The 24060-nt window shown below is 31.4% G+C and overlaps 2 protein-coding genes across 11 annotated transcripts; one reads left to right on the top strand and one right to left on the bottom strand.

Annotated features, from left to right (window-relative positions):
* The first annotated feature begins 6287 nt into the window (after positions 1–6287).
* Positions 6288–13835, top strand: LOC105648083 (influenza virus NS1A-binding protein). 9 transcript variants are annotated; one of them, XM_020684883.3, is made up of 12 exons: positions 6353–6422; positions 6568–6665; positions 7280–7477; positions 8001–8182; positions 8302–8883; positions 8991–9068; positions 10031–10400; positions 10489–10688; positions 11863–11939; positions 12423–12524; positions 13019–13205; positions 13294–13835. In XM_020684883.3, exons 3-12 carry the CDS (start codon positions 7354–7356, stop codon positions 13381–13383), a joined length of 1992 nt encoding a protein of 663 aa, XP_020540542.1. In that variant the 5' UTR covers positions 6353–6422; positions 6568–6665; positions 7280–7353; the 3' UTR covers positions 13384–13835. The 9 variants fall into 9 exon arrangements, with proteins under 9 accessions (XP_089573746.1, XP_012089755.1, XP_020540542.1 ...); XM_020684882.3 differs by having other exon boundaries at positions 7190–7477; XM_089717620.1 differs by lacking the exon at positions 6568–6665 and having other exon boundaries at positions 6288–6422.
* A 447-nt stretch (positions 13836–14282) lies between these two features.
* Positions 14283–21336, bottom strand: SIEL (ARM repeat superfamily protein). 2 transcript variants are annotated; one of them, XM_020684881.3, is made up of 10 exons: positions 20557–21336; positions 20248–20328; positions 19226–19459; positions 18639–18830; positions 17958–18098; positions 17658–17747; positions 16268–16797; positions 15090–16180; positions 14858–15000; positions 14283–14591 (listed from the first exon to the last, which is right to left on the bottom strand). In XM_020684881.3, the coding sequence occupies exons 1-8, from the start codon at positions 21205–21207 to the stop codon at positions 15274–15276; spliced, it is 2826 nt and encodes a 941-aa protein (XP_020540540.1). In that variant the 5' UTR covers positions 21208–21336; the 3' UTR covers positions 14283–14591; positions 14858–15000; positions 15090–15273. The 2 variants fall into 2 exon arrangements, with proteins under 2 accessions (XP_020540540.1, XP_020540539.1); XM_020684880.3 differs by lacking the exon at positions 14283–14591 and having other exon boundaries at positions 14730–15000.
* Positions 21337–24060: the final 2724 nt, after the last annotated feature.

Raw genomic sequence — 24060 nt, 5'->3', positions numbered from 1 at the left:
TATATCTAGATTTAAACAACTTATTTAAAAAATAATAAAAAAAAATTTATAATGGTTGAAATCAGAAACCTGCCAAAGTCACATGGTAGGCAGCAACAGCATTTCCATTTTCTTCTCATACGGCTGAAATACGTCTTTTTGCTATGTTTCCAGAACTCTCAAAATGGCTATTCATAATTCACAATAATGCTGCCTCCTCAAAAGTATCGAATAGCTATTTATTGCTAATTGAGGATATTCTATATTTTATTTATTGATTGTTGTTGTTAAATTAGAAAGGAATTTGAATTTTATAATTTTGTTGTAGATATTTAATTTTCAATTAAATGAAAGTAATAAATAATGCATAGTCACTTATGATAAACCGATCGTCAATGATCATCATCAATTACTGTTAATTATCATTTATCACCGGTCATAATTATGAGTGGCAACCATAATTTATCATTTTTCTATATCTTTTTTATAGTTAACAATAAATTTAATATTTTTAATTAATTTTCAGTATTGCAATAAAAACGATAATGGTTTTTCAGACAATTTTTCATAATATAAATCAATCATAGAAAATTGAGGAAACATAAGAACATCTGCCTGAGATTCTTCCAAAGTTATACTCTCTTTTAACCTTTCATGTCCCACCAGTAACGACTAAACACAGAATGAGACGAGCGATACAGCTCACGTAGGATCAGAATTTTCTTAGATGAAAAAGAGTGAGAGAGAAAAAAAAAAAAAAAGATGAATAATTAAGAAACTTTTTGGATTTTTGGACATTGATAAAGTGACATGCATGCATTGTTTTTTCTATCTTTTTTTTTTTTTTCTCCATAGTTATTACTTTTTTTTTTCTTCATTTATATTCTGTTTATATTGTACAAAATAAGTTAGAAAACATGAAAATTTTTGAAAAACTAAAAAAATGAACATTATGAAGTTTATATTTTTCAAAGTTTATTATGAAATATGAGAAAAATATTCAAAAGTGAAAATTTATGATGGTTGGTTATAGTTGTAACTAACTGAACGGTTGACAATCAACACACTGTGATAATTAGTAATCCATGTCAACAAAATTCCTTTGATTTGACTCTCTTATTTTTGGTTGAGCTTTCATTCCCTTTGTATCCCAAAAAAATTAATCAAAAATTCTATTCTATTAAAAGAAATTTTCATTTTAAAAAATGAGGGACTTTTTTTTTTTTTTGAGCATTGGGAGCGGATTCGACCTTAGATATATTGTCAGGCCGTATATGCATTTACCACTAAAATATGCATTAGTGTGCTAAAAAAATTAGGGAATTAAACACAAAGCCCTTACTTTTCATATTATTAAATTTAATAAGGAGATTATTCTTAAAAAAAAGGTTAATTAACTGAACTAAACTAATTAAAATTTAAGATTTCAAGCTATTAAAATTTGTTTTTTATTGAAATGGTACTTCGGCAGCAGCGTTTGAACTGGTATTTAGTATTTTGACAGGGTTGAAACACTATCTTAATTAACCATACAGTTCGGTAATATAATATCTACCTTAGTGTTTAGAGTCAGATACTGTATTTTATAAAACGTTATCTTTCTTAACGTTTAGTGTTTTATAATTTCATTATAACATCTATACCCATCATTTGTATTTACCTTATTCCTCGCTTGCTTACATACCTTTTTTTTATCATTTTATATTAAACGGCTAATCAAACAGGTATTTGTATCGAACACTTTTATTTTAAATTACTATATAATCGTTAACCACTAACACATAATATTTAATGGCTAACTACTAATAAAACAACTGACAATTATTAAAACAGTTAAAAGCTACTAAAACAATTAAGTTTATTGAATAGACCTTAGCCTCTGACCATGAAGCGAATCAAGCAATCACTCATTGGGACGTTAGATCGAAAATCCTCATAATTAAAAGAAAAAGAAAAAGGTAACTAACAATTAATAACTATAGAAAAATTAGATTGGTTGAAATTATTTAGCATATAGCGATAAAAAGCATAATGAGAGTAACTCATGTTACCAACACATTTAATCATATATCATTATTATGCAAATATCCAATCTCTATTAGTTTTATCGTACTCTAAATAAATTGACCAACCATTAATAATGTGCATGAACATGGACAACATATGACCTTACAAGCAAGTCAAATGAATTTTATAATATATAAATTCACCCTAACTTTGTGATAACTTATTGTATATTTAAATTTATATATTTTGGTAATATTACACAATTTTTCATATTTTACATAATTTTTTAGATTTTTGATTGTTATATGCAAAATAATAATTTGATATGCAGTTAGTATATGTTTTGTTTTGGAACAATAATTTTTATAATTTTTAAGTATCTAATAGGTGTTTAATTGATGTAATTTTGTAAGTTGAAATTACTTTACAAATTAAAGTGTTTAGTAGGTATAATTTCATAAGTTGGAATATTTGACGGTTCAAAGTAAAAATTAAAATAATAAATTTTAGGAGTAAATTTATATGTTCAGCCAATATATTCATGAACTAGAAGAGTTTTGTTCGCTTGTTATTTGGAAAATCATTGCTTAAACTCAGGATACACGAGTGGTCTCACAATCAAAAAAAGTTTTATTTAAAAAAAAAATGTTAATGCTTTATCTTTTTACCTAAATGTATGGTCGAGAATACTTTTGTTTAAACTAAAGCATTATTTGCGATTAATTTAATATATATATGAGTTCATATACCGAGTGTAGGTAAATCTTTTTTCGTATTTATAGTAAATTGTCAATGCGAAGCTGAGAGTGCTTTATTCTTAAAGTTATGTTCGATAATAGCTTTTTAAGTAGATTTTAGTGTTTTAACTTTTACATTGTTCGGTAACATAAAGTTTGACTTAACTTTTAAAGGTTAAAGCCATATTTTATAAAAAGTTAACCCTTTTAGCATTTTATATAAAGCTACTGAACCAACTAAATTTTGTTAAAATAATTACGACTATCAAAACAGCTAATTTTACCAGACAAATCATAAATGGATGGATTGGATGCTCAGTGAATAAGTTAAAAAGAAAACATAACAGTAGATTTGTAAGTTAAGCAAGTTAGGACAGAAAAAAAACAACTGTGCAACGCCAGTTTCTCTTGTAGTGTTTGGTCTATAATCAAGTAAAAGCATAAGAGGTATCGTGTATGAATATGCTGACTTTAATGAACCTTTGAAAATGAACCCACATTTCCCACTTACACTGAGTACACCAAGTTGGTCAGTACTCAGTAGGCCATACTGCTTTTCATAGCACAAGTTAAGGGTTTTGGCATCATAACCCTAATCAGCAGGGATGGACATGGAAATGTCAAATAAGTAGCAGTCTATGAATGGTCAAGTTTTATGGATTTTTACCCTCTCTGGTAAATGAAAATGAACCTAACTCTCTTAAACAGTTAGATTCAGTTTTGATTGATCGATTGATTGATTGATTGATTGATATGAGGAGAAGCTTTTGGTAATTGGTAATGGGTGTTTGATATTTTCTCCAAGTTCCCAATAGCCACAGCCGCAGGCACAGGACATTTGCAGATATCTTCGTGGAGTAACCACCACCTTTAACCCTTTTTTCAGTGGATGCAAGGGTCCCAAATGGTAGGCATGGTGGCGAACATGGGGTCAATTTTGTTATCAAAGATTCCAAGTTGAACTTTTATAAGGTTTCATGTTAATTAATTTTGAAAAAAAATTTAAATGTTTGTGACTTTGTTATAAAATCATAAGAGGATGATGGATTGCACTGTTCACCACTTTTCTCACAAAATAATATATATTTCGATAAATATAATTTTATTTTTAATTTCTTTTTTTTAATTACCATATCGCTAAATCATATTCATGATTTTCTCTGTTTTGTTTCTCTCACCTAATCTTATATCTCTCTTAATATTTCAATCTCTAAAACTATAAGTCTTGAAAAGTCTTAATTTTGTTATCAAACATTCAAAATTTAAAAGATATACAAAAAAAAAGAGTAAAATAACTTACATAATTACATGAAAAGGACTTAATTATAAAAATATTAACTAAAATACCTAAACTAATTTTAGATAGATTATTAATTCAGTACATAAGATTTACTAATTATTTTTAAAAAGATTATTGATTCAATATGTAAAAAGTTAATGATTTTGATGGGTGTGTATCATCATTGCTGAAGCCCAAAATGGATTTTTGGGCCACGTCTTTGTCCTTGTTTCGTTCCAACCCAAAGTTAGATTGGACTTGGATACGGTTAAATCCCAAAACCCATCAAGCTAACGCTCCTTTATGGGATCCGTCTTTCTAGTCCGCCTTTCAAAATTTTGGCCTCCATGAACTTGTAAACAATTGTTTTTCTAGTATGTTCTTTCTATTCTACTTCTTTTTTTTTTTTTTTTTTTTAAATTTTTTATCTTGTCCTAGACTCAAGTAGGCAGTATTTATGCAAAATTAGAAATTAAGTTTAAAATTTTAATTTTTAAGCCTAGAATAAATGAATGTTACTAGAATTAAGTTTTTAAATTATAAATTATTCGAAAATTTACTGATATATTTCATTTATTCAAAGTCACTTTAATTTAATTGCAACTTTTAAATTATACATGCATAAGTTGTTGTCCATTGAAAGTTTTAATTTAAAATATTGATTTGTGTTTTAAATTTGTTGAATAAAATAAAAAATTAAATACTAACATTTCATTTAATTAAAAATTTTAAATTTTAAATATTATCAAATATTTTAAACTTAAAAATTTGTAAATTTTAATTTTGAATATTGATTTGTGTTCTAAAATTGTTGAATGAAATATCAAAAAGTAAAAAATTTAATTTTTTTATTCGTTAGAAGGCCTAATGAACTGAAATAATACTGCGAATTACACAATAGGAATAAACTATTTTCTAAACTCGAATTCAATTATTCATTAAGAATATCTTTTTGATTTATTTTTCCTTTTCTTTTTTAAATCCATTTTTTTCGCATAAATAAAAGATATTCTTTTTGGATTAAGGTGGACATGCATTAAATTTGAAGATCGTATAATTGATTTTCTAAAATAGAGAGTGATTAGATAATGAATTTGATTATATTTTAATGAAAAAAACATGCATGTGCATCTTCACAAAATGGATCTTCATTAGTCACATGATGAGGTTACGGAGTACTTGCGCTCAAGAGAGATAAGTTGAGAAATTACAGAAATCAGTTAACGGTTTTCTATTTTCTATTTTCTCTTTTTTAATAAAAGAGTTTTCTTAAAAAATAAAAATTAAAAATAAAAAATGAAAAATGCATTTACTTGATAATAATAAAAATTTATATTTTAATTTAATTTTATAAATACTATTCATAACTTTCATAATTAAAAGAAATAAAATATTATAAAATAAATTTAGAAATTTTGTACTTAAAATTTTTTGAATTTTTACTATTGATTATTTATAATAATAATATCATTTTTTATTATTTTGTAAAAATTTTTAATAATAAAAGATAATATATTTGTAATAATAAAATTAATTATTTATTAAAGCATAATATAAAATTTTATTTTACTTAAATATTTTTATTCTTTCAAATGAAAATATTTTATAGAAAAAATTATTTTTAAATATTATAATTTTAATTATGAAAATGTCATTTTAAAAAAGTGAAAAACATTTTGAAAACATGTCTTTTGTTATAAAGAAAAACTCTAAAAAACAACTTAAAGCTGTTTTCCACATCTTAGTTAAATTTTAAAAAACTGAAAAACTGTTTTCTAATTTTCTAAATAGAAAACTGACTTATTTCAACACAAAACTTTATTTTTCAATTTTATTGAAAAACTTTTCTAGAAAACTGGAGTAGTTTTCTACAAGTAAACACACCCTAAGATTTGTATCTATGGTTTCTGAATCCCAATTCCATAATTCCATATAATATATTTTAAATTCTATACATGCTCCTTTTCTTTTATTATTTATATATTCCATTTTTCTCCTCCATTTAATAAAATAAAAGATATTTCAGTCTTTTACTAATTTTCATTACATTCTTTATTTCATATTGTATATTAAATATATAAAAATTTTCTGCGTCCATTTCATTATATATATTTTTTTTGAAATGAATTTCATTATATTTATTATTCCATTCTTTCGCTTATTTAGCATTGCCGATGCCATGCAAATTCAATTCAACATTATTAATTATTATATTGTTTTGCTCAAATAATTATTATTATTTTACTACGCGACACATGCTATGTGAATACGTCAGACGCCGAAAGCTATAAGTCTATTTTTAAAATTTTTTGTCTCCTCTTTACGTACTTCTGTCCGTTTCGCGCTTCTTGAGTTTATTACGGCGAGAGCTTTACCCCTCACTCCCTTTCTGCTCACCCACTAACTTCTTCAAGCTTCAAGTTACGGTTCTGACTTCTCTTTTCCCCTTCCGTCGTTCTGCAACTCTTTTTCTCTTCTTCCATTTATAATCGCATGCGATACTTCTTGTTTATTCGAATGAGAGCATCATCTTTAAGCTTGATCTTTCATTTTTCATTTGTACAGATTTTCGCATTTTAGGGTTTAAGTAAATTTAGTATTTTCGATAAATGGTGCGGTTTGTCGTATATTCTTTCCGTTTATTGGCCCTATAACCCGAGTTGGTAAGTGTGTTCTGTGATATTGTTATTCCCTTTCTTTAACTGAGCAATTCAATATTCTGTTCATGTTTTTATTTTTAGGCCTCTGAATCTATTAAATGTGCAGATTTATGGATGAACATCGTCATTTCTTTTTTGTTTATCAGTCTCTGTTAATACTTTAAAGCCTCGCCTTTTTGTTTATGAGAACCTTCTGTGTCTTTATATTATGATTCTTTATGGTTTTCGATTTCCTGGTTACGTTAGAAGAATTTTTATATTGCTGAATTTTTGCTTTGAGAAAGGAATCCGTATGGAGAACTTAATTGTTTTGTTTTGGAGTGTGTATACGTGTGACCAACGGATTGTGCATCATGTGTTTGATGTTGTGCTTCATTCACAAATATTAGCCCTTTAGCCTTTATGCTTGTTATTTGGGGCTAATTAACTCAAAATGCTTTTTGTAGTTTTCCATTTGTACCCATAATTCTTTTTTGGTACTACGTTGGCTCGTCTCAATAGTTGAATCAGTTATCTTAAAATTGTAGGGTATGTTTTTTACGTCAATGTTGGCCTTCATTTGTCGCGCATTTGAGTTCTATACTTGTACTTGAAGGACAAGACTATTTCCTATGCAGTATCATTATAACGTGATCGTAGGATTGGGGCTGGAAGGAAAGCAAACTCTCTCATTATCAGTGGAAGAGGAACTATGCCTCCAAATTATGCAAACAGCACATCACATGCTAGAAATTTGAAAAAAAGCCAGCTTGCAGGTGTCATATTTGGCTGCAAGAATAGCACCATGGGTGAATGCCTCTCTGCACAACTCTTTGGTCAGTCGTTTGTCTTTCAATTCCATGCTTAGGTAGTTAGTTTCTTTCTTTTAGCTTTGCCTACTAAGGGAACACTCTGTTCCCATGGATTCATACTCTTTGTGAGATTCAAAATTTCTTTTCCTTGTTTCTCCATGCAAAAGTATAAAATCGCAAATGTTGCATAACTACTACTAAATTTGGGCTCCTTGTCTGTAAATATGAAAACTGAAATGGCAGTGAGTGCCATGAGCTTGGAAAACATATTTCTTAGTTTTGCGAGACTTTAATTTGCTGAGCACTGGATGGATCTCAAAAAAATGACCTCCTATAGTCATTTATCTTTCGGGAGTTTATTTATATATTTGCTCGTAATCTCATCAGTTCAACTCCGATAGCTGGCTTTTCTGTATTTGTTTTTACATGATTGATAATGTTTTTTTTTTTTGTTTTTTTGAAATCAAAGAATGAATTTTAGCAGATGGTATGCGATTTATACAGAGTCATATCTCCGTGACCTCATAAAATACTTCAACTTGATTAGGCTTGCCAGCTGAACACTGGTCATATGTGAAAAATATTGAGCCAAGCTTGCCACTGTTCCTTTTTAACTATAGCGATAGGAAACTACATGGAATCTTTGAAGCTGCTAGCTCTGGCCAAATGAATATTAACCCATATGCATGGACAGACAATGGCTCTCGAAGAACCCAATATCCTGCACAGGTATTATATGAAGTCTTGCCTAAGAGGTCTAGTTCTTCAATGATATGATTGTATTTGATACATGATGAACTATGATCAAGAGAAGGCTTTTCTATTGATATTCTTCTGCTTTTTATAAGGTTCAAATTCATATCTGTCTACAATGCCACCCATTGCGTGAAGAACAGTTTAAACCAATAATTGCAGAAAACTATTATATTCGTAATCATTTCTGGTTTGAGCTCGACCATGCACAAACCAGCAAGCTGACATCGTTACTAGCATCGCTAGCAGTTACTCCTGGTTCTTCTATACCTGAGAATACAACAAACTGGATAAGTGTTCACAAACCTCTTCCTGTGCCTAAAAGAAGAGATGAGGGGTTCACAGCAGTCAATTCATTGTTCCAAAATCAATCAAGTAGCAAAACCAATTCCATGGATGCTTCTTCTTTAGCTGGCAAGGATAGGCCTCTACAAAACCAGTTGGACATTAAGATGGTGGAGCAAGATCATGAAGATCTTTTACTCAAAGAACTGCAAGAATTGGCTCATAATAATGAATCTAAAAATTTGCCTTTGAGGGATTGTGTGGACAATTCTGCCACTGTAAATGATATGTGCTTGGAGGAGAAAGGTCCTGTTGAGGAACAGATGCATTTGGGAATGAAGAATGATGAAACCCCTTGTACCTCATCTAATTGTCAGTACATTATAGCTCAGGTAGAGGATGCATGCTGATCGTATATCTTCTATTTCCTATTTAGATATTGCTGCTATATCTGTTTTCATATGTGTTCATTCTCATCTGTTTTCCCTCTATTCTGTAGTTGGTGCAAGGGATGGAGGAGCTTAAGGCTTTTAAAAGAGAACAAATGTTGAAGATGTGTCATTTGGAGCAGAAACTGGTATAGTTTGTATTCTGCCAATTCTTTTACTACTATGCTCTGCAGTTTATATTGCTAACCATTTAACCATCTGTGATTCCATGGAATTGACCGCATCCACAACATCGTTAATTATCATATGAGGGAAATCGAATCATTGAATTCATTTAAGAAATTGAACTTTTCAAATTGCTAGTTTAAGTTTGGCATAGGGATTTATGAAATTTTTTCTATTAATTTTCATTTGTTTGTGGTTTTCTTTGTGTTTAATGGCCTTTTAATGATGATGAATTTCACTTGAGAAATTAAGTTAAATCCGAAATGGTGTGTGTATACGCGCGTGCACACACACACACACATATACTGAAAATATACTACTTGTGAATGTTTTCTATTAAAAAGATGTTGGGAGTGAGGGAGGGAAATGAAAGGTAATTTTTTTTTTCATTATTATTATAGAACGGGAGAATGGAGGGTGGTTTGGTGTAACAATAAAGTTAATCCAATTTTAACTCGGAGATCATGGGCTTGAGCTATGGAAACAGCCTCTTTTCAAAGTAGGGGGAAGGGAAAAGAGAGGTTTCAGGAAACTGGCTTTGAGTCTTTGACAGTGATGGGAGGCCATCGGCTGCATACATTAACACTCGTAGCGCCCTCGAATGTGGGATGCTTTGTGCATTGGATCACTCTTTATAAAAAAGGAGAAAGGGATCTATTTTAAAAGATTAAAAGAAAAAGGGCCAGTATCACCTACACTAATTCCCTGGCAATGTTGGTTATTATGTCTGTCTCATTCCCTACTCATCTCCAGGTCTAATTTGTTGTTCTATTTTTGAATTTTGAAAAATTCAATTACTCATCCTTTGAAAATAGTTACTGTTTAGTATATACTATTTATGGAAATGGTGCATATCTTTATTTGTCTATTACCTATCATCTCCTTCATTTTTATTTATTTCTATTTGGTGCATGTGGCATTTCAGGCTGTTGCAGAAGAACAAATTCAAAAGTTGAAAGATCGCTGTATGATGTTAGAGTCTCTGTCCAATCCTTCCATGAGAGACATTAATAATTCAGGAGGTAGTTCTTTTGATGATCTGGATATGGACCCTACTAATACAGCAAGTAATTCTTTTGATGATCTGGATCTGGACACTTCTAAGTCTATTTATCTGGTGGGGGGATACGATGGTGAATCTTGGTTGTCATCTTTAGATTTGTATTTTCCTGAAAATGATGTTTTACAGTCTTTGAAGCCAATGAGCACTGTTCGTTCATATGCTTCCACTGCGAAATTGAATGATGAGGTTTATGTTTTTGGCGGGGGTAGTGGCAATTTGTGGTATGACTCAGGTATTAGCTCTTAGCAAATCTTTTAGTGGTTGCTTATAAATGCTTAAAGCCTGGTCATGCCTAACAATTCTCTTGTTTTGCATGAAAGTTGAATCATACAATCCAGCTAATGATCAGTGGACCTTGCGCCCAAACCTGACGGAGAAAAAGGGGAGTTTAGGTGGTGCCACTTTAAAGGACAAAATATTTGCAATTGGTGGTGGGAATGGGTTGGAATCCTTTTCAAGTGTTGAAATGCTTGATTTTGATGTTGGACGTTGGATTCGAACAAGATCGATGCTACAAAAGGTAAACCTTTTTTTTTTTGGATCAACAAAATAAATTTATTTTATTAGAAATCCAGGAAAAATTTATCAAAATCCAACAATAATCCCAAGTCAATAGAATCCTCCAATACACCCAACCTAGAGAATGATAAGTGAAAAAAGTTAAACCTATTGCTTGTCATGTGGTTCTTTTGGTTCACTTATGATGTGGCAGCACATGTCTTTAGCATTTTAAATTCACATATCAGGAGAAAACATGATGCATATATTTTTCAGAAATTAGCTTTATTATTACCTTTTTGTCATTCTTGGATCTTTAGGCTTTAGTTGTGAACTTGGACTTTAGAACACGAAACACCAAGCTTATACTAAAATTTGCGAAATTCTTAATGTTTTCTATACGATACTGAAAAAATGTTGTTGCTACCTGAATGCTTCAAAATCTGACATAAGTATAAGATAATGCAACATTACTATAAAGCTCAAAAGAGAAGAGAATTGCTTTGATATGTGATCCACAAAAAAGAGGTGTTGTCACCACTGGCATTTTTGTTATCATATGGAGATACTATGTTAGCTTATCTTTCAAAAATTTAAGATATTGGTCCTAAAGTTGAACTTTCAGCGATGTTGATTTTCTTCTGCCATGGATATTTGTAATATTGTGTAGGTAGTTATCTCAGATGGTTCATCGTTGTTCACACACCTAATTGAATTAGGTAGAAATAATGTATGCTTCATATTTTTATGTAATGATTTAACTTAAAAGGGGGAAGAATTGGTTAACTTCTGAATTAAGTTATGTAATCCTAGTAGTAATAAAATAGAAAAGTAATGGTTCAGTTCTTAGAGTTGAAGGAATAAAATATTTCTTATCAAGTGGTTATTAAGTTTTAATGCTCTCGTCACATTTAGAATTTGGCATTTATAAAATGACACTTTTTTTAGGTGAAAAATCTCTTTCTAGAACATCATCTTTCTGGGTTCCAATTCCATTGCTCAGGCTATTGATTTGCAATTGATTTCATGGATGTGGTATGCCTGGTTTGAAGTTACACACACCTTCCTATTTTTGGTTCTTCCTTTGTATGGTTTTTTTGTTGAGGAATTTCTCAATGGACTCAATGTGTAATGTCATAATGAATCTTGCATGTTAAAGCTGATTAACAGTTTTTTTTTTTTTTTTTTAACTCCAGCGATTTGCTCTTGCTGCTGTGGAATTCAATAGTGCACTTTATGCTACAGGAGGATTTGATGGGAATGATTATTTGAAGTAAGATGCCATCCTCTTTTTATTTTCCTTGCTAGATCCTCTTGTGTTCATATGCTTGCTGGCATTACTCCAATTATTAATTGAGATATGTATATGCTTAATTGCAATTTGCTCTCCTGCATTATATGCAATATTTTAGTCTTTGAACCCACTAATCTTGAGAAAATTAAGTATTGATTTCTTTACCTTGCCTTGAATAATATTTTCTGATCAGTTATGCTATGTTGTGTGAAAGACTATTTAATATCATGCCTGTAGGTTTTACAACCTTATATTATCATGGTCTGTTGCTGGTTTTTTAAGCTGCTGAGAGTGTAGGTGGTAATGTTTGGAGAGGCTTATTACAAGAAAATATTTTAAAGTGAAGCAGACCATGTCTTTAATGGTGTAGATATTGGCAATATGCTCTCGTATAGAAATGCACCTGATGGTATGAACTTGAAAATCCTTTTCGGTGTCTGATTTAAACATTTTTATTCTCAGGTCTGCTGAAAGATTTGACCCTAGAGAACATTGTTGGACCAGAATTGCAAGCATGAACACAAAGAGGGGCTGCCACTCTTTGGTTGTTTTGAATGAAAAACTGTAAGTTCTTCAATTCTTCTTCATTTTTTTTTTTTAATTTTTATATATATATTTCAGCTTTTGTGGAACTTTATTATGACTGTTCACCTGGTTGTAGGAGAAGGCAATAGTTTTGCTTATTAGATAACAGGTTAGTACATAACATCAGGTTTCCAAGGTTATGATCTGCCTCAGAAAGTCACTGTTTCTCATCCTTCTTCTGAAATTCATTTTACTCAATTATGTTCCTATTTCTTAGAACACAAAAATGTTAAATATAGTCTGAGGTGAATGCAGTCCTTGTACACTGCAGATGAGATCCAATTAATATACCAATGATTTGAGAGATACATAAACCTCAAATTTCAGATTAACAAACTGAGGCACCCAGCATTTTTAGAAATAACTAATTCTCTAGAAAGTATGAAATTATGCCACTGAAGGCTGTGATTGTGATTTCTCATCTTCCGGGCGTCAATATTTTCATGCATTTGATATAAACATTTTTTACATAGGTATGCCCTTGGTGGTTTTGATGGAAACACAATGGTTCAAAGCACTGAAGTATTTGATCCACGTCTTGACTTGTGGGTTGAAGGAGAGCCAATGAACAAGTCTAGAGGATATTCTGCTGCTGCAGTTGTTGGTGAAACTATATATGTGATGGGAGGGTTGAGATCTGATGAAAACATTCTAGACACGGTATTTGTGATATTTCCACCAAACATTCTTTATGTAGTTATCTTGCAGCTTCATAATTCTGTGCTGATCTTCGTTCCCTGTGTATCAGGTTGAACATTTCAAGGAGGGTCAGGGATGGCAAGAAAATATGACGACAGCTGTTAGGAAAAGATGCTTCTTGTCAGCTGTTGTTTTGTAGTCATAGAGGCAGTAGTTGATTTTGGATGGGCATGGAGAACAGAGGGTTGTAGTCCAAGCCTGTATGTTTGGCATGGCCACGGATATAGCAATGCTCGTTTCAATGGCAAACTCCATGCTAATCACCAGTTTTTGCTGTCAACTTGTTGCTGTTTGTTAGGATGGCTTGGGAGCTAATGATCTTACAATCGTCGAATGATGTGAACACAGATGTCTGCATGCCAATATGTGGAGGAATACTTTTGTTCTCTGTGCCTCTTGCATCTGTAGGGGTAGTTGTCTTTGCTTCTAAATGATGACTAATCAGTTAAAAACAGGCTATATCACAGTCCTGTCCATTTAATATCTCAATTAAAGTAATTCATGGTGAGTACCAAAAATATTTCTCAAATAAGAATAATGGATGTAAAGCTATTACATTTTATAATTCTGTTTTGATCTTTGAAATTTTAATTTGAGTCGATCCATCATAAATTTTTTTTTTTTTTTTTTTTTTTTTTGGCAAATTACGAATTAGATGGCCTATTTGGTTTTGGTACTACTTTTTTCTCCTTTGCCTCAATTCCTTGCTTCTATTTTGCCTATCACAGAGCCGCGTAAGATCTTGGATGACAAAACATTTACCACAGACAATTAAACGATTTCGCAAGTCTTAGTTTGGAAAGATTTGCATCAACTACTGCCACTCGGGAGGATAAGTTCTTCCTGCAGTCAGTTATTTCAATTTTGATGATATGAATTGATTATGGGGTTAATTGTTAAAGCTCCAAATGCAATTGTAAAATAGTTGATTGTGATTGTGGTTAAACTTTGTAGGTTGTTCTGTAATTTTCCCATGTTTGTTACTGGTTTTTTAGCTGATTTGGCAATTACATGTTTGTGGCAGCAATGCCAATAATATAAAAACTGACTCCAGATTGATTCAAGCAATGATACGAACACACATATATTTATTAGTTACCTACAAAACCAAAAGGGATTTGTATAACAAAGGCAGGATAAACATTGAAAAGAAAAAGGGTCAAACTTGGGGCTGGAGATCTAAAACACCACTGAAGAAGATGAATAGAATGTCCTCGCTCGCGTTGTGCGAGTCTGTAAGCATGGCAATGGTTAGAGGCATGATGGGTTTGCAACTAACATCCCTTTCCATTACGACCAAGGTAGAAGTGATGCAGAAATTTAAAAGCAAGGCAGAAGCAGGCATACCTGTTTAAAATTCTACTTCTTTATAAAAATGATATTTAATTTGATAATAGGAAAATTTATATTGTTATATCTCTTTATTGAATGATACATGCAATAAGTCAGGGGAGAAGAATGATATTTGGTAAATAAATGATATACTTGTAAACGTAACCTAATGGAGAACTTATAATTGCCTTCTCTATGGAAACACAAAGAAGCCAAAAGAAGCCAACGTAGCAAACACAAAGGCAGTATAGTCGACACCATATCATGAAGCGGGAACGTACCTTCATAGAGCGACTGTTATAATTATACAATTCACATTCTTCGAAGCATCAACTTCAACAAATTTCCAAGAATAGTTTTGGAAGTTCCATTCGGGTAATTGGAAACATTTTTTGAATGAACATCATGGGAAATAAGCAAGTTCCTGTCATCAAAGAATTCTTGTCAGAACCGATATCAAAGAGGAAGAAATTCATTCTGTTTAACCTGACAAATGATACACATTTAAATTACCATGAAAGCTGATCTGGACCCTTCTGGAATGAAGCTAGTTCCATGACCACCAGAAGGAACATCAAAGTTCCATACACGAGTCATTCTGACGCATGAATTTCTAGCCAGCAGATGGCTTGGGTTTAGTAATCAATGTGTGGCTTTTGAAAAATTGGTGTAATCATCGTCACAAAGCCAGTTAGTCCTAAACTGAGCACAGATAAACTTCTTTTTCAGGGCAAATATATACTAATGCATGTTTCGGACCTCCAAGGCTTTTGACTGAATGAACATCCTCAAACAAGCATTCCATTCCAACACAAATTCTTAATGTGAAGGAACCTGCTCTTGGAGTTCTGTAAAAAGGTGCAGTAAATGTAAGTTTCTTCACCTCATCACAGCCTCCAAGAATGTTCAAATCTAAAAAGACAAACTGAACCAGCTCTTCATTCATTGCCATCCGAAGCCACAACCTAGCATCACTTGAAACATTGTGTAAAGTAATCTCTAAAGGTATGGCTACAGGTAAGCCCAAGACAAAAGGAAGAGGGTTTTCAGAATCATTATCAGGAACATCCAATGCTCCGGATAAATGCCTTACTCCATATAAATTGAACTGCTTAACAGAATAGTGATTAATCAAATTCGCAAACCTAAGGGGACAAAAGGAAACTCCTCCATTTAAAGTGCCTATCTCTGGCAAAGTTTTACTAACTTCCATCACAAAATTGGACAATTCGATAGATCCTTCCTCGTGAAGAGATTCTAAAAGTGAAATTGTAGTAGACAGCTTTTTCAAAGTATCAAGGTAGCAACAAACTTCAAGTTTGCACAACCTCAGTATGCATGCCACAACTATAAGCTCAAAGATAAGCGACTCTTCTTCTTTAGAAAGCCCTATAAACCTACACCTCAATTCCCTAAGCCTCCTTTCTAATTTACCAAAGAGAATCTCTATTTCTCCAATTTCATAAGACTGGACCTTCCGCATAATGTGCCCTGTTATCTTAGCAAGCAGTTTAATTACCTTGAGGTATTGCAAAGTAAATGCCAATGAAGCAGAAGGTTCAGGCAACACAGGAGTAAACATTGCCAACTCTTTCTTACAAGCCCTGCATGAAAAAAGAATATGCAGGATATCCATACAGAAGATAAGCAAGCCATAGGAAAGAAAAAGAAAAAACTAACCAGATTACAACCTCATGGTATTTAGGGCTTCACTGATGGATCTTGATTGTACCAACAGCCATATATCTTTGACCTTGGCAAGGATAAGATTCACAGAATTCCTGACTTGATCATTCTCTTCCTGCTGGAATTCTCCAAGTAAAGTCACTGCATCCCCATTTTCACAGGATAACACAGGCTGAAATTCAGAATTTCCACTACATACGGGCATTGCAACAGGATTACTACCATCCATGCAAGTATGTGATGTAACATCAGCATTAACTAAAGGCAGCAGTGATTCCTCCTCTTCAATTTCCATGCCAGAAGAAATGGAGGATCTACTGCATTGAGATAAATATTCCAAAAGCGTATTCTGGTCCACAACATCTCTCAGAGCAGAAGAAATCCGCCCTAGCAATGTAACTGCATACGAGAAAAATCTAGGTGGAATACTTTGGCCATTCTGATCACATGAGTGTGGAGCCGAGATGGCAAGTACAAGAAATGCAGCCACTCTTGCACTATCTAGGCCCAAATGTCCATTAGAATCTGGCTCTATCTGAATGAATATCAAAAGATGGAGCAATGGATATCAACTTGTGCAAAACCCAGCAAGAAATGAAGCATATAATAAACCTTTTTTTTTTTGTTTTTTTTTGGTGGGGGGGGGGGGGGGGCAGCGGGTGGGTTAAAATCTGTTGCTTAGAAAATTTTAGCTTTTTGATTGGAACAAAAATAAATCTTCTGCTATTTAAAAAAAGAAGCAGAAAGGAAATCAGGAGAAAAATTCCTGCTGCTGAAGGTAGTAAGACTCTGGTTATATATGCTAAGACATTTCTCTAGTTTGAAATTAGCATATCAAAGACACATGATAGAACACTTTTCATGCAGGTATGAAAACATGCTAGGAATTTGCTGATTATGAATTATTTTGTATATCAGTTCTATGAATATATCATTTTGTATAGCTTCTTTATTACACAAAAATCTAGATGCACAGAAGTAGGCAGCATTATGACAACATCTTAAAAACTTATCTACAACCATTACCTACTGCCACGTTTTACAAAATTTCCATTTATAAAAGATGATGTTAACAAGAAAACCAGAATTTAGGAATTAAATTAAGGCTTTCCACTTTCTATGTTGTATATAACATAAGATGCATGTATGACATGAATTTTCGAAGTTCTTATTACTGTTTGGACTTTGAACATAATCATCAAATAGTTATCCAGTGAAGCATTTAATTAAATGTCTCATGTCCAATTCTGAAAGATGAATTTTCTGAATAGGAACAAAATTTGGACCACCATCAATGTTTATATAGAAAATTCAAAAGACCATATTAATGACGTGGCAAACAGAATAGTATGCATAGTTACCAAGATTGTATAGCACATATATAACCAGGCTAACCTCTTGAGAAACCTCCTTAATAAAGCAGGCCGTAAAGTTCCCATGGCTTCGACCCATATAAAACAAAACAGAGAAGATATCAGCTTCTTCCTAGAAACAAAGAATTTAACAAGTTAAAGAAAATAAGAGAAAAAGTACATCATGCATCAGATGATCCTTTTCTTTGAAGGAATATCCCAGAACATTTTTTATGTTTTTAGAAAAAAAAAAAAAAAAAATTCTCCCCAGTATGCTGAGTGGGAGAATTAGAAATTATCATACAAATTGTTATGCAGAGAAGTAAGGCAGTGAGTTCCAGACCTGAGGGTATTTCTGCAAACTCTCAAGAATGCCCTCAACAGATAGTCTAAATAACTCCAAAGACGACAGCTTCACCAATCTAAAAATTTTTCTCGCAGCAGACCTTATTAAATCGTCACTGTCAACTAAGGTGCCAAGAAACTGCAAAATAAAGTAATGCTTGCATGATTAGGTGATTATGCATGTGACAGTAAAGAGAAAGACATCATTTTCAAAGATTAGAATGGTACATATAAAAAGAATGTTGTAGATTCATAAGAAAATATAATTGGTTTGTAATACAAACTTTGTATTTCTAACAGTCAAACTACTTATCATTATAATAGAACTGCAGTATAGCATCAACACAAACACACCTCAATCCAAAACAGTTAGGTTCGGCAACATGAATCCATAACTACATCCAACTCTACCTGGGATTAAACTTCTATCATGATGTCATAATGTAACTTCTAACGAATGTATGTGTTCAATGTGCTTGATCCATTATGATGAGAGTACAATGATTGATTCTTTTATGATCTGGAACTATCTAAATATATGCTCCATTCACTTCATAATAGAAACATTGCACCCTCCCCAAAAGGATTACTGCACTAAGTACATTGAAGACGTCATGGATTCTAATTCCTCTATGAAATTCAAAACTATTAGAGGATTGAAGAGAAAGAACAAACTCACCATATGCATGTGCATCTCTTGCACAGTTAGACAACCAGAGGTTGCCATATGATGCACTGTTTCCAAAGCTTCTAACCTGACAACCATTGAATTATCATTCAGCATGTCCATCAACAGGTTTAAGGCCCGACCAGAAAACTCAGCAGAAAGTATGATGAGATTCCGCAATGAGTAACAGGCAGATTTTCTCACCTTCAGGCAACCACAACATTGTCATTATCAGAATGACCAGCCATTAGAAAATGCATTTGCACTGATGGGAATAAGCATGATAAAAATTAAAAGTGGCATATTTGGTGTTAAGTACTAATAAGAAGCAACAAACTCCATTCTGGTATTTCTACAAAGCAACAAAATCCTGTATAATACATACATGTAGAGCAAGTACAAGTGAGAGACAGGTAAGGTATTCGAACAACTATCACTGAACAATATAAACCAAAAAAAAAAAAACATTGTAGCAAAGGTAACTGTTATTTGTTATCAATTTGGACAGCAAAAAAGAATCCAAAGGCAGTGTTGTCTCAAATATGTATTATATGTATTATAAGAACTGGTAAAACAACATTACAATCCAGCCAATGCACCTCAAAGAATTCATCCTCGAGCCCATGAACAAACGCTCCAGCAGCAGTTGCTGCTAAAATTTCTAAACTGTCTGCAGTGCATAGACTGTGAGATTTCTTTTCTTTCATTACTGGTAGGACCTTCTTAGATAAGGTTTGTAATAAAATGTCCTCAGATACCATTTGTATCCTTCCAATGGCAATAAATGCTTCAATTCTGACTCCAACATTCATATCTCTTACCATAGAACCAAGCTGCAAGTACAAACAAAAAGACATTTAAGGTTGGAAAGTTGTTAATGTTAAAAGATTAAAACAGACTGAAACCTGCAGAAAAACGTCATCGTGTGCATTTTAGTTGCACAAACTTTCAGAGTAATAAAAGAGAATTGCTTAATTTCAGACAAGATCAGAACTTGATTGGAATAATTGCTTGGAATTGCAAAACTTTTGAATAGTTTTATGATACAATCATAAATAAAGAAATCAGGTCACAAAAATATTTGGCCCACAGATGTCTGAGTGTCACATTCAAACATTGTATTAGATACTCTGAGTTTAAGTTTGTACAACTTCCTGTCTCCATGTTAAAAAGTAAGCAGAATTATAATTCCATGAAGGTAAAGACGACCAAGAAGATGAGATGACATACTTGCATCTTTTGGAAATATCTGAAAGTCATTATGGGTATTCATATAGAGGTGATTAGCAATGGATACCAATTTTCCACTGATCAAGAAATCAAATGCATAAAACAAGAACCTGCATAGCAGATCCTTTTCAAAACCAATTTAAACATTTAGCTACGGAAGAATTAAAACATACATAAAGGCCATAATAAAGACCATCAACTCAAAGGTAAGGGAAAAAAGATTTGTGTATGCACAGATTACATTTCAGAGGGTGGCCTTGATATAACATGAAGTTACTTCACTAGTGACCTATGTAAAAGCTGGGGAGACTCTGTACTACCGCAGTACCCACAAATGTGGGATGCTTTGTGCACTGTGTCAGTCTTTTATATATTACGTTTCAGAGAATACCTGTAGGAATACTGTATTTGACCATTTTATTTTATCTTCCTCTCGATTAGCTGCAATAAGCATTTGACCCCATTCACTGACCTGAATTCACAACGAGAACAAAACCGATAAATAGCAGTTTGGACCACATGTCTCACATTTGACCAAAAAGGGGTGAAATCATTATGCATTGATCGCTAATTTGAAAGGAAAAGGATTATATTGCCATTAGAACACCCAAAATCCCTCCTAAATCTACTCAATTAAATAAGAACTACAACAACTGAATGTAAGAAATAAAATATGGATAGTTCATGTTCATATTCTTACCACACGAACTGCAGCAGACCGTACAGAATCTTCTGCATCTTTTAGAAGTTCAACACCACGGCAATAGCATCCTTTAATAACAGTCTGATCCTCAAAAACGTCGTATTTGCACAAACCAACTAATCCATCCAAAGCTTCTTTCCTCACATAGGGATAAGGGTCCTTTGTAAATCCCAAAAACACAGTGAATAAGACGTATGGCCTTACACCAAACCTCTTCGCATTTCTTAGAAGCCACATCCGTGCAGAAATTGAGGCACCAAAGCACAGCGAAACAAAGAATCTATCATCAAGCTCGATTGGTAAATTTTGATTGCTCTCTGAGATCGAAGAGAGTGCGACGAGTGATTCAGTAGCAAGGAGAACTGAGTTGGCGGAAAGGAGAGAGTTGAAGACCGAATGGAACATAAGAGGTGAAAGGTGAGAACGGTGTGATGCGAGGTCGGTGAGTAGCTTGAGAGTGTGGTGGTAAGTGAGTGGATCACCAGTGAGTTTGAGAGAGTGAGTTAGGGTTTCAAGAATTGAAGAGATTGTGGAATTGGAAGTGTGAGGATTAACAATAAGAGACCTCATGGAAGCTAGAGCTTGCAGAGAAAGAGGCTTATCTCTGTCGACAGACTTCCCGCACAAGCTCCAAACTTGTTGCTCCATTGAAGATTACTGTGCATTTCCAACCATTGGGATTGAAGATTTGAAAGAGGAACCGCCGGGAACTGGAAAAGGCGAACTAAGGCGCGCCGCTTTATTTTTCGAACCAAAGACTCTCGTATTTTATTATCTTAAACGGAGTTAGAACTCGAGCGATGACGGAAGCAATACAGATGAAATAATTTTTTATACTTTTGACATAAATATAATATGAAAATTAGACTATTGATATAAATACGATATATTTAATCTGTTTAATATTATAAATAGTTTAAGTAGATCATATTGACCCATATATAATTTGTATAATCCGTTTAATATCATATATTAAATAGATGTGTTGATTTATATACGACTCATTTAACATGTTTATAGTATTATTAACTTTTAACCTATTTAACTTCAATCATATTTAAAAATAAATTTTCACACGTAAAATACGTAAATTCTTCAAGATTTATAATTAAAATAAAAAAGTAATACAACAATAAAATTAAAATAGGTTTTAGTTGGTGTATTTATATCTAACACTAAAATTACCTCTTTACTCTTAAATAAACGAGTCACTCATCTAATCCACGTGTCATTCCGCGATACAACATGTTTATATTTGTGTTATTAATGGGTGACTTATTTATGATACGAACTCATTTAACCTCAACCCTAATCCATTTATTTCATGTGTTAGGCAAATCGTATTCGTGTGTCGTGACCCAGTTTGACACCCCTTGTATGACCTGCATAAAAAAATACATACACATTATTAATGTATTTTTCCATACTGATAATAATTTTAAGAATTTAACTAATTATATTAAAATAAAAAATTGAGTATTTTTTATTTTATATTTATGATTTACTGTAATGATTGTTTATTTATTTGAAATATTAATGTATTATACTTATTTAGTGTAATGTGTCCCAAGCGTGTGTATCTCCTACTCTTTTTAAAAATTATTGTATGAAATTATCGTATCATACATGTTTCCGTATAGCGTGATGAAATGTTTTTTAATTTATTTTTGTATTTTTTTATTAATGAATAATCAAAAAAAATAAGAAGGGACTGAATTTTTTTTCGGAAAAACTTTTGTTACTTTTTTTTGTATATAAAAGAAAAATAAAATTAATTTTTCTCTATAAATTTATTTTTATAGTTTTTTGTTATCCTTCTAATTTGAAGAGAAAATTATTGGAATTCTTTTCTCTTGTATTCATTTCTTATTTCCAAATAAAATAGTTTTTGCTTCTTAATATTAATTTAGTTTTTTTTTTCTCCTATATGATATTATCTGAAAATATAATTGTTTTTTTCCTTATAATCCGCACAATGTACAAGGTAATATTAAAATATGAAATAGTATTTTCTAACATCATTCAAAAATAGTAAAATTATATAATAAAATAATAAATTGTATCTTATTGAGATATGCTAAAAAGTTGTGATGTTAATATATATCTTTTCAAGTATCATTCGAAATTTTTCATAAGGTATACAATAATAAAAGTCATGCATGTTATGACCTATATAAACAAAATGCATATACGCTATTAATATATTTTTTCAATAGTAATAATAATTATGAGAAATTAACTATTAAAATAAGAAAAAAAAGTATTTTTTTTAATTTATGTTTATGGTTTATTATAAATGATTATTTATTTATTTGAAATATTAATGAATTATTTATTTAATGTAGTGTGTCCTAAGCATATGGATGTCCTACTTTTAAAAATTATCGTATTCATACGTTTCCGTATCTCATGTCTCGCGTCTGTGCAACCTAACTTCTGGTATATGAGATTGCTTCTAGTATATAAGACTACTTCTTACACCAAGCTAATCAACCAAGATTTTTTATTACCAATAAAAATAAAATGCTTTTTAATTTGCTTTTGTGTCATTGAAATAAGAAATTAAATATTTTTTTTATTTTATGTTCACGATTTATTGTAAATGATTGTTTATTTATTTGAACTATTAATGTATTACTTATTTAATCAACTATGTCATAAAGTGTGTGGATGTCTTACCTTTTTAAAAAAATTATCGTATCCGTACGTTTTCCTATCTCATGTCCCATGTCCATACAACCTAACTTCTGATATATAAGACTACCCCTTACACCAAGCTAATCAACTAAGGTTTTTTTTATTACTAATAAAAATAAAGTGTTTTTTTTTAATTTACTTTTGTGTCATTGAAATAAGAAAATAAATATTTTTTATTTTATGTTTATAATTTATTACAAATGATTTTTTATTTATTTAAAATATTATTGTATGACTTATTTAGTGTACTATGTCCTAAATGTGTAGATGTCATACCTTTTTAAAATTTGTCATATCCTATTTTCATGCAACATAGCTCCTGGTATATAAGACTACTATATACACCAAGCTAATCAATCAAGAATTTTTTATTACTAATAAAAAATGAATTTTTTTTTTTTGAATTTGTTTTTGTACTATTGAAATAAGAAATTAAGTTTTTTTTATTTTGTGTTTTATAATTTATTATAAATGATTATTTATTTATTTATTTTGAAATATTAATATATTACTTATTTAGTGTACTGTGTCCTAAGCTTGTAAATGTCCTGTATTTTTTAAATTTTATCCTATCTCGTGCGTTTTTGTATCTCGTATCATGTGCTTGTGCAATCTAGCTCCTGGTATATGAGACTACTCCATACACCAAACTAATCAATTAAGATTTTTTTTTATAACTAATAAAAATGAAGCGCTTTATTTATTTTTTTTAATTTGCTTTTGTATCATTGAAATAAGAAATTTAGTGTTTTTTATTTTATATTTATTATAATTATTTATTTATTTATTTGAAATATTAATATA

The sequence above is a fragment of the Jatropha curcas genome, chromosome 2 (assembly GCF_041381405.1).
Source record: "Jatropha curcas cultivar XTBG-Jc1 chromosome 2, XTBG_Jcur_1.0, whole genome shotgun sequence".
Lineage (NCBI taxonomy): Eukaryota > Viridiplantae > Streptophyta > Magnoliopsida > Malpighiales > Euphorbiaceae > Jatropha > Jatropha curcas.
Note: the sequence above shows the minus strand (reverse complement) of the source record. Positions and strands in the feature narration are given on the sequence as shown.

Bases quoted from the DNA above. Each gene is read 5' to 3' on its own strand.
- LOC105648083 (XM_089717620.1), top strand. From the start codon at position 7,354: ATGCCTCCAAATTATGCAAACAGCACATCACATGCTAGAAATTTGAAA. The intron at 7,478-8,000 runs GTCAGTCGTTTG...CAACTTGATTAG, and splicing joins CCTCTCTGCACAACTCTTTG to GCTTGCCAGCTGAACACTGG. The intron at 12,525-13,018 runs GTAAGTTCTTCA...TTTTTTACATAG, and splicing joins GTTGTTTTGAATGAAAAACT to GTATGCCCTTGGTGGTTTTG.
- SIEL (XM_020684881.3), bottom strand. From the start codon at position 21,207: ATGGAGCAACAAGTTTGGAGCTTGTGCGGGAAGTCTGTCGACAGAGAT. The intron at 18,099-18,638 runs GTGAGTTTGTTC...TTTATTTTGCAG, and splicing joins AAGAGATGCACATGCATATG to TTTCTTGGCACCTTAGTTGA. The intron at 16,181-16,267 runs GTTGTAATCTGG...TTTTTCATGCAG, and splicing joins GAAGCCCTAAATACCATGAG to GGCTTGTAAGAAAGAGTTGG.